The following is a 15,622-nucleotide window of genomic DNA, read 5'->3' as shown; positions in this document are numbered from 1 at the left end:
TTTTCTCTGAGTGACATCATCGGTACGTCGGTACGTGTACTTGCCGTGGGTCGAGCTCGGCTTTCACATTTTGCTTCGGACTCCACGGGAATTTACTTTAGACTGCTTTTTTTCTTCTTTTTTCGGAGCATCAGCAGCTTTCACACCTCGGTAAAAAGCTCTTGGGGGGTGGGGGGGGGCTTCAGATCCAGAGAAGCTTTCCAAATTGGCTCCAGTGTGAAAATGGTCTTCCATTCCATGAACTTCAGGCTTAACAAACCTTTACATGTATTGTGTTGCATGGATGTGATATGGCGTTGCCTTTATTTTGCCTAGAGTTTTTTTTTAAGTAGACGAAAAGAGAGATGCAAAAAAAATGAAGATAAACACGAACCCCGGTCTCCTGGTTGAAGGTCCTTCAGACCACGCCCACACACCGTGGGAGCGTCTGGAAGTCTCACACAGATGAAGGAGAAGCTACGAAGCGTCCGGCGTGCGTCGTCCTGGAAACGAGAACGGGCCTCCCGGTTTGAGAGTCGTCAAAAGGTCAAAGTCCACCGTTCCTAAATGACCGTGACTTCCTTTTTGTTCATCGGATTCCCAAAAATCTGCCTCTTAAAGGGCCCCCGTGAAAGCTCAATGTCACGCTTTTTTTTTCCGACGGCTCACCGCCGGGCATACGAGGCGAGGAGGTCGGTCAGGAGGTCACGCTGTCTTTTGACCTTTGTCTCCCCCCCCCTCCCCCATGTCAAGCATGCAACAAAAAAAATGGCCGTTCATTAGCAGCACGGAGGAGACAATAAAGTCTCTTTCTCTCCCGGCTCGTCGAGGAATGCGTCGTATCTGTCTGGGTAGAGACGCCCCAGGGTGACCTCCCATCGAGACATGTATGTAGAAGATACACACACACACACACACACACACACACCTTGTGGGCAGATGATGAGCAGATAAAAACGTGTGGGAGGCCCGCACACACACACACACACACACACACACAGCGATATGCATACAAACAGAAATGAAGCGCTCCTCCGTGGATGTAAGATACATACACACACACATATATATATATATATATGTATTTATAGTATAATATATAATATATATAATATATATACTATATATAATATACAATATATAGTATATATAATATATAATATTAATGTTATTATATATTATTATTAATTATGATATATATAATTATATATATATAGTATATATATATATATATTATATTATATAATATATAACATTATATATTAATATGATTAATATATAATATTAATATAACAATAATATATAATATATAAATGTATAATATATGTTTATATATATATATATATTTCTATATTTCATTATATAATATATATATATATATATATATCTTTAGTCTGATGACCCACATCCGTGTCATGAGCTCACAGTTATTTTGAGTCAGACTGCTGACTGAAGGAAATGCAGGAAACGGGTGTGTTAGTCAAGTGTTGAGTGCTTCTTGGCCATCACTTTAATATAGTGCTTACCAAAATGAAGGAGTGGGCGGTGGTGTTTTCACTCAAATGTTGCTGCTCTCAATTACCAGTAGAAATGTCTGCATTGGACTCCTGCTGTAAATTAACAGGAAGAAGCACTTAGCTAAAAAAAAAGAAGGGCTTTTATTATGAAAAACATGTTTTTGCTTTATTGTGTCGGATGGGTGAAATCAGCGGGAATGTTTTAATGTGTTAAAGTTAGTCAAGCTGTGAGACAAACATAATGTAACACGTAGAATATATAAAAAGTGCAGAAAGGGCAAAATATAAATAGTGTATAAAAAAGAAAAGCGCGCCTCAGATACTCCGCCAGCTCTAGAAATGTAACGTCGCCATGCTTTTCATTATATTTTACAGAGTGTGCAAATTTAAGCAAGATTAAAGAATCATTTATCGTCGCAGTGCGAGAAAGGGAAAAAAAACATGTGACAAAACAATATATATATATATATATATATATATATATATATTTGCAGAATGCAAAACAGCAGCATCGTCATCTTTATGCCGACGTTCAAGTCTTTATTTCATCCCAGCTCTCAGTGACAGTGACGTGTGTCGCTGTTTGTTGGTGCTTGTCTCCAGTCGGCCGTGATGCTAACGCGTTAGCCTGGAGCTACGAGACCAGCGATCCTCTGAGGACAGATGACTCATTTCATTTGGAGTTTTTATTTTGTGTGACTGAAAAACTTCTTTTGTCTCTCGGCCGGTTCCCGTCTCAGAGCAGCTCGTTGGGTCTCAGCAGCTCTGATGATGTCATCGCTCTCTGGAAATAAAGACTTCTATACGAGCTCCAACAGCTTTAACTTGCTGCCTGCCTCCGTTTCTGTCTGTCTGCCTGTCTGTCTGTCTGCCTGTCTGTATGTCTGTCTGTCTGTCTGTCTGTCTGTCTGTCTGTCTGCCTGTCTGTCTGCCTGTCTGTCTGTCTGTCTGTCTGTCTGCATGTCTGACTGTCTGTCTGCCTGTCTGTCTGTCTGCCTGTCTGTATGTCTGTCTGTCTGTCTGCCTGTCTGTCTGTCTGTCTGTCTGCCTGTCTGTCTGCCTGTCTGACTGTCTGTCTGTCTGTCTGTCTGCCTGTCTGTCTGTCTGTCTGACTGTCTGTCTGTCTGCCTGTCTGTCTGTCTGCCTGTCTGACTGTCTGTCTGCCTGTCTGCCTGTCTGTCTGTCTGTCTGCCTGTCTGTCTGTCTGCCTGTCTGTCTGTCTGTCTGTCTGTATGTCTGACTGACTGTCTGTCTGCCTGTCTGTCTGTCTGACTATCTGTCTGTCTGCCTGTCTGTCTATCTGTCTGTATGTCTATCTGCCTGTCTGTCTGACTGTCTGTCTGTATGTCTGCCTGTATGTCTGACTGTCTGTCTGTATGTATGTCTGACTCTCTCTCTCTGCCTGTCTGTCAACTCAACTCTTTCACTGCCAAAGTCGCCTCACTCCCTTCAGGGCTTCTCAAACGTTTGCTGATTACCGTCACGTGTGACCTCCGTGTGACCTCCGTGTGACCTCTGCGTGACCCCTGCGTGACCTCTGCGTGACCCCTGTGTGAATGCAGAGCAGCGTGTCGAGAGGCCGCCTGCATGTGGACGTGCAGTGGAAGTGACACGTGTTCATTTCTTTGCCCCTAACTCCCTCCGGAGAGCTCGGTGAGGATGAGGAGCGCCTGACTGAAGGGGATTTTCTTTTTCCTTCTTGGGTTCAGACGGAGACATTCGGCCTTCCTCTTCAACTCAGATGAAGACACGCCCCTTTTTGTGTTTTGGTGTGTGTTTTTTTGCCAGGACCACTGACTCCGAATGTCGTGACACACATTGTCAAGCAGACGAGGATAACGTCGCAATCACTCCTGGTTTTATTTGTGTCTTTGTCTCCAAAAACACTTGAGTAGTCGTAAAAAAAAACGTCTGCGCTCCCAAAATGACGACTTTGGCGTTCGGTCTCAACTTTCCCACATTAAACCCCACGGACGTAGCAACGGAATCTCATTTCATCCTTCAGGGTCCTTAAACTGTCTAAGAAAGAGAGAGAGTGTGTGTGTGTGTGTGTGTCTGTTCCTAAATGAGAACAAATTCCACCTCCTCCCCGTCTCCGTTTTAATTTCCCAGCAGGATTGTGCGTCCGTGGTTTCGTATCATCGCCGCCGAGATGAAGGATGAGGACGTTAATTCTTTGGCTTGCTCGGCCCAATTTTTTTTTTTTGAGGACCCAGAAATTGGGGAATTTGTGTCGCTATTCTCGTTTTAATGAGGATCCGCTTGGAAACGTTTTCATTTCCAGAAGCGTCCTCTGGTTACTGGGTTCAACAAATAATGCTTCACGTAATCAAGGTTTGGATGTTTTTGTTTGTTAATGCTTCTGATAATAAACACAAAACACATAACATGAAGTGTGTGTGTGTGTGTGTGTGTGTGTGGGTGGGTGGCACTAGTAAAAGTGAGTGTGTGTACTTTGTGTATACGAGGAACATTGCTTTTAATGAGTGCTCACGGCTCGAATGAGTATCTCTGCAAACATAAATGTGTGTGTGTGTTCTTGTATTTATGTCTCTGTGGGGACCGCTGTTTTCATGTGGACAGTGAGGACTATTTTACACAATGGGTTTAGACTTGGTTTTAGACATTAACTTTTCTATAGACTTGGTTCTTCTCATTGGAAGGGACACAACTCACAAGCCAAGCCTGTCTCGTTGCAATTACATATATACAGTATATAACAATTTTTGCAAAGCAAATACATTTAAATGGAAATGCAATGAGGACCAGACCATCCTTATTATATTAATTAAAAGGATTTTTTAAATCAACATAATAAGAAAAAGTTATTCCTGAATACATCACTAAAATGTTAACGGACAACGTATTTATTTCTACCCCCTACAATTCTTTCACTTGCGATGCTAAATACACTCGTAGACACTATATAACGTGAATAAATGTTAGTGGCACTAAAGAGAAAGATGATGTTTAACTACTGCAGCAATGTTTTAGATTATCAGCATGGATTCAAAGACATAACTTTATCTTTTTGTTGGCTAAACCCAACCACGCACAGCACACAGGATGCTAACCTCGGTATCCACGGCAACAAGTAGAGCACATATCTTACATAAAATTTAACTGACGCTTTTATCCGAAGCGACTTGCAAACATCTTACATTTACACCGTAGACACAGATACAGGGAGCGACTCAGGGTTAAGTGTCTTCAGGACACATCGATGAGGGCGGGTATTGAACCGCCAACCCCCTGATTGAAAGACGGACACACAGTCGCCTCAAGACAACTAATTAAATCACGCTAGTTTTGAGGGAGCAGGTATTTCCCGTTAGCCTTCATTGTGTAAATAAGCGACTTGCCAGTTCCTCCGACCGTTTACATTACGACCTCATCCGCAACAGTCACCCCCTCCCTCTGTTCCTGTGTCGGAGCTCAAACCCGCCCGCTATCCCAGAGTGCTTTGAGAAGCCGTAGCGTGCCATAAAAATATGAATACGGGGCTGCATCACATCCAGTGGCTCGTAACACTTACAGAAAGTAGGTCCTCGCAAGCACCGAAGTACCAACTGGGATCTTTTCATGAATAATAAAAGTGAGTAGTTATGGAAATAGTTGTGGTTGCAGGAAACTGCTGAAGGGTTTTGCTTGTGGGAAGACAATGTGAGCTGCATTTAAGTGTGTGTGTGTGTGTGTGTGTGTGTGTGTGTGTGTGTGTGTGTGTGTGTGTGAGTCAGCCAGCCAGACAGCCAGAGGGAGATGATGTAGATTTTTTTCGGTTAATACGGGGGAGGTGAGAAACGGGGAGTGATGGACTGGTGTGTGTGTGATGGCAGGTGGCGTCGTAGTGTGTGTTCTGCTCAGACACACACACACACACACACACACACACACACACACGAGCCATCTGTAGCTTCCCAGAAGAGCTCAGAACGACTGGTCAGGACGAGCTTATCTGAAATCGAGCAAAATCAGAACATTGTCGTCTTTGGCTTCTCTTCTGAGAGTGTGAGTGTTGTTGTGTGTGTGTGCTTGTATTTCTGACAATGTGGGGACTCAAATATGCACCTACATTTCTAGGACTCACTTTCCAACTGGATTCAAAGCACGTCGACCATTACATTTGAGGTTTAGGATTGTATTTTTTGGGGTCGGGACCGGATGATAAAAGTTGTCTTCAAAAAGGACGACAGTGTGTCTGATTGTCTCGGAGGAGACAAAGAGAATATTGTCTTGGATAGACTGTCAACTCCCATATTACGGATGATGTTGAACCCAAAGATCAACTAAATTATGTGTTGACCCCGTAACATGCTGACCGTTCAACCTTTGAGGAGGTCCACACAGTAGCAGGCTGACAGACGGTTGAATTTGATTGGCTCACAGGAAACTTTTAAATGTACACACTACATTTTTTTAATGGTAATATATGTGCACAAAAGAGTCTCAAAGCAACCGTGTTATCGTAATAGTTTATAAACTGCTTCACGGGAGAGAAACGGCAAACAAACAACAATAAAAATTCCAAATATTTAAAGTCGTATACACGACGTTGAGCAAAGACGCAGCATGTAAACATAGAAACACTCGTGAACACAACCGCACTGCGTTGGTTCACAAGCACTTTGACTCAAATGAAGCTGGACTCGCGCCTCTCTGGTGGGAGGTGGAGAACGTGCGTCGTCTCTCGAGTAACTTCATGCCGTTTGTGCAAACTGTGCGGCGCTGAGTCATTTAAGAAGTTACCTGTCAGCGCTTTCACACCAAAAACAACTGGAAACAGGAAGTCACAGACGAGGAGTTCCCCTCAAACGGCTGCCGGCTTGTTGTCTGGGCCGAGGGAAGACTCCCTTCTTCTGAATGTGTGTTATTGGCACTGTTGGCCTTTCTGTCAGCAACTAGTTATCGTGTGTTTGTTCTTCCTTGTTGAAAGGCATTCTGGGTAGAAAGTACATGACAGTACTTGATCAAACTTTAAGCCCCCTGACTAATCTGGGTTTGGGGGGGGGGGGGGGGGGGGGTCACAAAGTGGAACGTTTTCTGCTATTTCAAAGCCAAAACCGGTTTTCCAGAGAAGTTCGGCGGCGGTGGAATCTTTGAATGTCTGGAGAGGAAGTCGGAGAGAGCAGACAGACGGAAAAAACAACAGACGGGGGTGGAATGAATGGATGAGAGAGAGAGGGAGAGAGGGAGGGAGGTGTGACTCTGCAGAAACACTGTGTCACGCCCAACTGTATCTCTGCTTTTCAAGAGGCGAACATAACAACAGCCCAGACCCCCTGATACCTTCCAGATGTGTGTTGAGAAGTTAGCCAAGTGTGTGTGTGTGTGTGTGTGTGTGTGTGTCACATGTCCTCAAGCCGTTGTGTTTGAGGGCGTCGGCTCGTGAGCTCGTCCTCCGGTAGCCGGGTAGGAATGCGGCGCTGTGAGAGCGTTCCCTCTTCCCGGTCTGGACCTATTTTAGGAGATAATCTTCCGCGTCTCCATCTGTGTTGAGTTGTGTGCAACACGGTCAACGCCACTTACTTACTGTGTCAAGAGTTTTATTTTTATTTTTTTATTCTCTCTAAAAATAAACTTATATAATATAATAATAATAAATAATAATATATATTTTTTCAAACTCTTGTCTTTTTCTCGTATTATTTACTCGACAAAAAATATTATTATTATTATACTGAAACAACAGCAAATTTTATTACTCTGTTCACTCCCTTCCTTTCACAATAAAAGGCCCAGATATATAATATTTAAAGGCGAGTGTTTTGCATTTAAAGGCTCTTTACTCTATTATTTTTATAATCAGCCGTTATGGAAATCACTGTTGAGGGTTTCTTTATTATCTGGAAAACATGAAGTCAAAGTAGGTTTTATCCATCAATCAGTTGGTTATGGAATAAAGCCTGCGAGGCAAAGCCCAGGGCACAGAACGCCAACGATGACAATTGAGAGGTGACCTTGATGAGCATCGCTGCAGTTTTATAAACTTAAAGCATTTTATTTGTTGTTTTCTTCTATTCTTTTTAAACTATTTTAATGACAAATGAAGTAAAGTGTGGAAACACTGTTTCAATTTGGACATTTTTCAAAGTAAAAGTCCCTCAAAGTGGACGAATCAACTTTTTCCCAATGTTCAAAGTTGCTATAAATCAAAATATCGAATCGCAATACTATAAAAATTACAATATATGTTGAAGTATTGTGACGGTATGAAATGGGGAGGTGACCCTTGAGCAAGGCATCCGCTCACGGACGGTGTGGTTACTGAGCGCCGGGTGGAGGAGGAGGAGGAGGCTGCAGACCGGGCGGCTCTCCTCCTCCTCCTCCTCCTCCAGAGTGAAGACACTGGCCCCGCTTCATTAACCGGCCCGTCTCGGTAAACACCGACTGGAGTGGCTGAGTGAGCGAGTGCAGCCATCTGCAGACACACACACACACACACACACACACACACTCACAGACACACACACACACACACGCACTCACAGACACACACACACACACGCATTCACACACAAACAAACACAGACACACACACACACTCACAGACACACACACGCACTCACAGACACACACACACACTCACACACTCACACTCAGACACACTCAGACACACACACACACTCACACACTCACACTCACACACACACACTCAGACACACACACACACTCACACACTCACACTCACACACACAGACACACTCACACACACACACTCACGCACTCACAGACACACACACACACACACTCACACTCACACACACACAGACACACTCACACACACACACACACACAGACACACACACACACTCACACACACACTCACACACTCACACACACTCACAAACACACACATAGACACACACACTCACAGACGCACACTCACACACACACACTCACAGACACACACACACACAGACACACAGACACACACTCCATCTCGCTCTCTGGCTCTCTTTCTGTCTCTCTCTCGCTCTCTTGCTCTCTCCATCTCTCTCTCTCGCTCTTTCAGTCTCTCTCTCTCTCTTGCTCTCTCCATCTCTCTCTCTCGCTCTTTCAGTCTCTCTCTTTCTCTCTCCCCATGGCTCTTGTTTTATGAGCCTCTGTGAGACGGGGGGGGGGGGGGGGGGGCGTGGCCTCTAACGTCCCCGCCGGCTCACGGAGACTTGTCGACGCCCTTTGAGTCCATGTCTCGCGGCGCCGTGTGAAAGCTTCGCCGCTTGTTGTCTGTTCATTAACTTTGATGATGTGAACTTTGATAATTTGCGGGCCGGTTAATTAACAGACCCGCGGGACGCCGGTGCTGCCGGGACGCTTTCCTTCATCTTCACGCCGCGTCTCCGAGGAGCCGCTTCGCGATCGCCCGCTGACGCCATTTTGTTTTTCGGGGTTTATTCCTGAACTTCTTTACGTTTCCTTTGGTTGAGTTTTTCACTAAAACAGTTGCGCACGAAAGCGACTCAACCGATAAGAGATTAAAGTTATCGACGACTACGCAGGAACATGAAGGAGACGTCTGGAACCGAATATGGTTCCTCAGAGTGACGCCAGAGAGGAACCATTTCTGGTTCCACAGATAACCTCTCAAACCAGGGTTCTCTAAAAAAACATTTCCTTTAAGAGTTCCTCAAAGAACCTATAAAGGTGCCTCAAAGAACCTTCAAAACATGGTTCTTCAAGGCACCATTTTTGGTTCCACAAAGAACCTTTCAAACTAGGGTTCTGTAAAGAACCATTTCCTTAAATAGTTCTTCAAAGAACCTATAAAGGTGTCTGAAGGAACCTTACTTTTTTTTAAGCACCCTTTCTGGCTCCACAGAGAACCTTTCAAACCAGGGTTCTTTAACCTTTTTTTGAAAGAGTTCTTCAAAGAACCTATAATGGTGCCTCAAACGAAATAAATGGTTCTCCAGTAGGTGATGGTTCTTTGTAGAACCTCAAAGCCTCTTAAAGAACCATTTAAGAACCGTTGTTTGTCTGCGTGCGAGGCGGTCGGACCTTTTAGAGCTTTTTCACATTTCAATGATTAGCCGCTCCTCAATAAACATCAGCGCCAACTATTCTATTAGTGTTACTGGGGGGGGGGGGGGGGGGCTCCACTTCCTGTCTGAGTCTTCACTCCCAGAGAGACCGGAGGAAGACAGAAGGACCCGGAGGCCTCGTGTTCATCGTCCAGTTTCACCTGCAGGGGAATCTCTCCATGTGGGGAAGGAAAGACATCCGTGAGACAAAGACATGGAATATAACCAAGAAACATGGAATAAAAACTAAAAGACATGGAATAAAAACTAAAAAACATGGAATAAAAACAAACAAAAAACATGGAATACAAACTAAAAAAACATCGTGCCATGCCATATTTATTTTAAGAATGCTTCTCCGGATTAATTTATTTCTTTTTGGTCTCTTTGGTCATCGGCAACATGAATTCCCGGCTTGTGAAAAAAGCCTTTGTGGGTCATTTTTAAACATCTGGTTCCCGTAAACATTTACAGTCCAAATCCAGATTGAATTCTTGACATATGGTGATGATTAATAAGGTGAGGAGACAATATAATATGGTTGAAGGACGCGTTGGGTTGAGGCCTCAGACGTCGACAGGTGTCGCTCCTGAAGGCCTCAGCGCGGGTTCGTCTGAGCTCTTCGTCCTTTTCCTGCGACGCTCCGGACGGGCGAAACGATATCGGGGAAAAAATGTCCGTGACCTTTTGTCTCGCAGAACGTGAAGCTCACTGGCAAAACACGTCACGTTTTTTTCTGTGACGTTTGAGAAACACGCTATACTCTGGACTGACTGCGGGTCAGTGGTCAGCAGCTCCGTCTTTCAATCAGTGGGGTGGAGGTTCAATCCCCGCCCTAGTCGAGGTGTCCTTGAGCAAGACGCTTAAGCCTGAGTCTCTCCCTGTACCTGTGTCTACGATGTATGATTGGAACATGATCGGAAGCTGTTTGGGGGAAAAGCGTAATTCTCCAAATGTAATTCCCCAAATGTCCACCAGAGGGAGAGAGAAAAACACACACCAGTAAATCAAGATTTTAAGGAAGAAATAGCACCAAAAAAACCTCCCAATGGGTCTCAATGGAAAGACTCTTTGAGAAGCTCCGCCCGACAGCGAGCTAACGTTGTTAGCCGCCAGCGACATTAGCGTTCCTTCTAGGCGACTCAGTGTCTTATGTCTGGTTACGTCAGGTCTGCTTATTTTTTTATTTTTTTTAGTGAGCATTTTTCCACATATACGACGGAACATTTATTTGTCCGGCCAGAAATTAATTTTTAAAAAAAGAAAAGGTGCTTTTGAGAGATGTTGTGCAAGAATAGAAAGAACTGTCCCCAAAACAAGGAGAGGGCCAGATCGGTACAGCGATTATGAAGATATGCAGAAATATAGTTGAAGAAGACGTGAGAGTCAAAAGCCCAAACACGTCTGTGACGTGGGTACGACTGAACAAGTCCTGCAGTGTGTGTGTGTGTGGGGGGGGGTGGGGGTAGAGGGACTATCGCATGCTATTCAATTATCGTGACAGAAAGGAAGAAAACAAACCTCCGGCCTGAGAGTCTGAAAAGGCTGAGAGAGAAACGTCGTCCAAAAACGATGACACGGCAATTAGGGCGCAACTTCGTTCATGTTTTTTTTCGTCTTCTCGTGTCTATATTTGTATATTTATATTTATAGATCGTCTGACCTCGATGCAATATTTAAATGCCTTCATGTGATCCCTCAGAGCCACATGTCGTAGGAAGGGGGACACACACCACTTATGGTGTGTGTGTGTGTGTGTGTGGGGGGGGGGGGGGGGGAGGGTACATTGAGTTCCCTCCTTAAATTCTGATGTGTTATTTACTGAGTTTACATCCTCATTATAAGATGAAGACGTGTTTTTTTATCTTTCTCTCTCCCGAAAAGCAAACTAAATCCAGCTGGAAACAATTTCATCCGACATTTCCCACAATGCATCTTGATGGCGACCAGTTTGTAACACCGGCGCTGGTGGAAAGTTGATTACACTTACATAAGATACAAGTTTTCTTGATATGCATGTTTAAATATGTGAACGATGTTTTTATCTAAACGTACACGGTGTTCATTTAGAGGAAAACGCTTTTGTTTTGTTGTCACGTACATTTTGGTGAATTCGGGTCAAAATAAACGTAACGATATCGTGATGAAACGTTCCCAGTTCATTACTTACATGAAGACAATATTATGTTTTAATGCAGGTTTTCTGACATTTAGACATAAATAGAAAAATAAACAGCCACATCTGTGTTTTGGATGTTTTTTTTGCACGACTGAAAAAAAAACCAGAATCTCCAAATCTACCAGTGCTTGAAAAAAATTATGATTTAGTTTTTTTTGATGAGTGAAAAACACGACATTTACCCGTGCAGATGTTCAACGTCCGCACACAGAACCATGAAGGAGCCACCTGGAACCGAAAATGGTTCTTCAGAGTGATGCCATAGAAGAACCATATCTGGTTCCACAAAGAACCTCTCAAACCAGGGTTCTCTAAAGAACCATTTCCTTAAAGAGTTCTTCAAAGAACCGATAAAGGTGTCTCAAAGAACCTTAAAAAATGGTTCTTTAAGGCACCGTTTCTGGTTCCTCCACAAAGAACCTTTCAAACCAGGGTTCTTTAAAGAACCATTTTCTTAAAGAGTTCTTCAATAACATATAAAGGTGTCTCAAAGAACCTTAAAAAATGGTTCTTTAAGGCAACATTTCTGGTTCCTCCACAAAGAACCTTTCAAACCAGGGTTCTTTAAAGAACAACGTCCTTAAAGAGTTCTTCAAAGAACCTATAAAGGGGTCTCAAAGAACTTTTGAAATTGGTTCTTTAAGGCACCGTATCTGGTTCCACAAAAGACCGATAATTACGAGCTCATGTTCACCCAAAGACATTGTGTCAAACACTTCTGTATCCTGGCACCATTCTGAACCTCCTCCTCCTCCTCCTCCTCCAGGTACGACTTCGTGGAGGTGTACAACGGCGGCCACGAGCTGTCGCCCATGCTGGGGAAGTTCTGCGGGAAGATCGCCCCGTCTCCGATCATCTCCAGCGGCAGCCAGCTGCTCATCAAGTTCGTCTCGGACTACGAGACGCACGGGGCGGGCTTCTCCGTCCGCTACGAGGTCTTCAAGACAGGTGCGTCTCACACACACACACACACACACACACACACACACACACACACACACTCACACACACACACACTCACACACACACACTGAAATGCCCGAGTTGGTGCGTGTCGTTCCTCCAGGTCTCCACAGGTGTGTCATCAGCAGTTAATTGGAATTTCTTCGGTGCATTTTTTTTCTTCTCCATGTTCCAGTCAAATAGACTTTGGGATTTGGGGGGGAATTTCTGTCCTGTCTGTGATTTAAAAGTGAAATATGGCGCCGTATGTTCTGCAGAGTTCTGGTTTTCTGATCACTCAAAAGATGTCCGAGATAAACCGTCAAATTATTCCCAAAAGCTGTGGGAATCTTTTCAGTTACGGGTGTAAACAACGAGTTTCATGAGTATGAAGCCAAACTCATGTCATCCACGTGATCAATAACCAGAAAGTATAAAGACGGCAACAAGTCGAGGTCGATTTATTGGACACAATACATCCGTACATCCAAAGTTATTTAGTTATTTTCACCCAGATGGCGATCTCTTCTCGTGGTTTTCTTTTCTAAACCAAAGTAATTTTATTTTGAAAAGAGAAACGACCTGAAATCAACACGTGTTGCAGAAAAATGCTAAAAAAATTAAGCACACAAGATATCAAACTAACAAGTATGCATATAGGAAAGCTTACTGTGGAAGTTTGAATAACTATCCAGACCACGTGAATTTCACACACACACACACACACACTCACACACTCTTCCGAAGCTCAAGCCAGCATCCTAAAATAACCTTTCATGGAATGAAAGTCCAAGGTTTTCACCTAATAAGCCTGCAAGAAGTTACATAAGCTCAAATGCCCAGAATGCCGTTGGGGCGCAAGGGGACTCGCAGCACACGGCGCCATGAACACGAGGCCGGCGGAGGAAGGAGAACTTTGCTCCCGCCTCCTCTCCCGGGTCCACTCGAGCGTCTCCCCCGTGGCCACTTTGGTTTCCACCAATAAGAGCTGGAGATATCAATCAGATAAAAAAATTTAAAAAAGTGTGTGTGTGTGTGTGTGGGGGGGGGGCTATTGAGGTTCCCCCCTCTCCATTTCTCGGGTTGTTTGCACCCCTGAGGGCAATAACCATTCCCAGAATCCCAGGGTCCAGGAATAGGTGTTCCCAGGAGCAGCCGTGTTGAAAGTAATGGAAAGGCACATGCGTGTGCGTGTGCATGTACACAAAGTACACGCTTCTGTTCCTTACCTATCTGCAGGTATACTTTCAGGGAGCAAAGTGGAGCAGAGCGACAGGATGATATTAGAGAGTCGCTGTAATAAATCTTCAGAAGTAGGTCAGCGGGGTATCGGCTCGGGGGGAAAAAAGGAGCGCCGGCCCTTTAAATGCGGCTTTCCACAAAGATATAATGACCAAATTGGGGATTTGTAGTACGTTCGCAGTGCATTCTGGGTCACGGAGCCAGTAGATTTCAGAGGAGGGACGGGTTTCTGTTCTTTTCTTTATGAAATGGGCGGATATGATGGGGGGGGACGTTCTGGAGTCACCTTCTGTCTGAAAATGGAATTTAAAGGGTCAGTTCACCCAGTTCCTCTCACATATATCTTAATAAGTCAAGTTACAAGTCTTTTTTATTGTCAGATGCACAGAATGACACAGGGTCAGACTGGGCACTGAAATTCTTAGGACAAGGCACCACACAACAACTACCATAGCATAACATAAAATAACATAACATAACATGACATACACTCTGTCGCACGTGAACCTAAATTATCTGCAGAGACGAGTGAAAATGTATTTTATTTTTGTAATTTACGGGAAGAAAACCCCTTGAAGCAGCCAGCGCCGTGTGGTTTAGAAGACATTCTTCAAATTCTTTAACCGCCGTTTAAGATCAGAGGTCAATGTTCGCTTTGGAAACAGCTTTAGTCCAAAATATTATAATAATAAAAATAACATCCTGTTTCTTTTCCCGGAGAATTCATAAAGACTTTCATTCGTGAAGATATAGTTTTAAAAAAAAGTTTTGTTTGTTTTTATGAATGATTTTCTTCATAACAAATATAGAAAATGAGGGAATTAAAGTTAAAGCTGCACATTTAAAGTCAAACGAACTCCTGAGGAGCAGGAATTCATTTCTTCTCTTTAAATGTCTCCGCCGCAAGGGATTGTGGGTCGGCACTGTTTCCTTTCCTTTGGTCAAGTGTTCCTTATGCTAAAGGAGATAAGGAGGCCCCTTTCCTTCGCATTCACTTCTCTGTGTGTGTGTGTGTGTGTGTGTGTGTGTGTGTGTGTTGTTTTCTGGAGATGGGTGCGGTGCCGGAAGAGTCGGGGAAGAGGTCCCGTGTTGTTTTGTTCTTACTGAACAATTAACTCAGGAACTTTGCCTGGAAAAAAAACCTCTGTTGATGAGGATCATGTGACCAAAAGCTCCATGACAACCAATCAGGGACCTCGAGGAGGACGAGAGGTTTCACCTCGGCTGCAAGTGGATCTCAGCTTCGGTAGTTAGGTAGTTAGTGGATGAATAACATCCTCTGATGTTGGTTATGAAGGAGGCATGAAGGAGGCATGAAGGAGGTATGCACAAGGTATAAAGGAGGTATGAAGGAGGTATGAAGGAGACATTAAGGAGGTATAAAGGATGCATGAAGGATGCATGAAGGATGTATGAAGGAGGCATGAATAAGGCATGAAGAAGGGATGAAGGAGGTATAAAGGAGGTATAAAGGATGCATGAAGGAGGCATGAAGGAGGTATGAAGGAGACATGAAGGAGGTATGCACAAGGTATAAAGGAGGTATGAAGGAGGCATGAATGAGGCATGAAGAAGGGATGAAGGAGGTATAAAGGAGGTATAAAGGATGCATGAAGGAGGCATGAAGGAGGCATGAAGGAGGTATGAAGGAGGTATGAAGGAGACATGAAGGAGGTATGAAGGAGGGATGAAAGAGGGATGAAGGAGGGATGAAAGAGGGATGAAGGAGGTATGAAGGAGAC

At 44.0% G+C, this 15,622-nt stretch overlaps 1 protein-coding gene across 2 annotated transcripts in view; it reads left to right on the top strand.

Moving 5' to 3' along the window:
• LOC130198196 (neuropilin-1a-like) overlaps positions 1–15,622 on the top strand; it is a 71,515-nt gene that overhangs the window by 10,372 nt on the left and 45,521 nt on the right. For both annotated transcript variants that reach the window (XM_056421337.1, XM_056421336.1), the window contains exon 3: positions 12,463–12,644. In XM_056421337.1, coding sequence (XP_056277312.1) covers positions 12,463–12,644 — 182 coding nt within the window. The remainder of the gene's footprint in view (positions 1–12,462; positions 12,645–15,622) is intronic.

Source organism: Pseudoliparis swirei, chromosome 8 (genome assembly GCF_029220125.1).
Source record: "Pseudoliparis swirei isolate HS2019 ecotype Mariana Trench chromosome 8, NWPU_hadal_v1, whole genome shotgun sequence".
NCBI classification, from domain to species: Eukaryota; Metazoa; Chordata; class Actinopteri; order Perciformes; family Liparidae; genus Pseudoliparis; species Pseudoliparis swirei.
The sequence above is the reverse complement of the archived record's forward strand: the minus strand, read 5'-3'. Positions and strand labels throughout refer to the sequence as shown.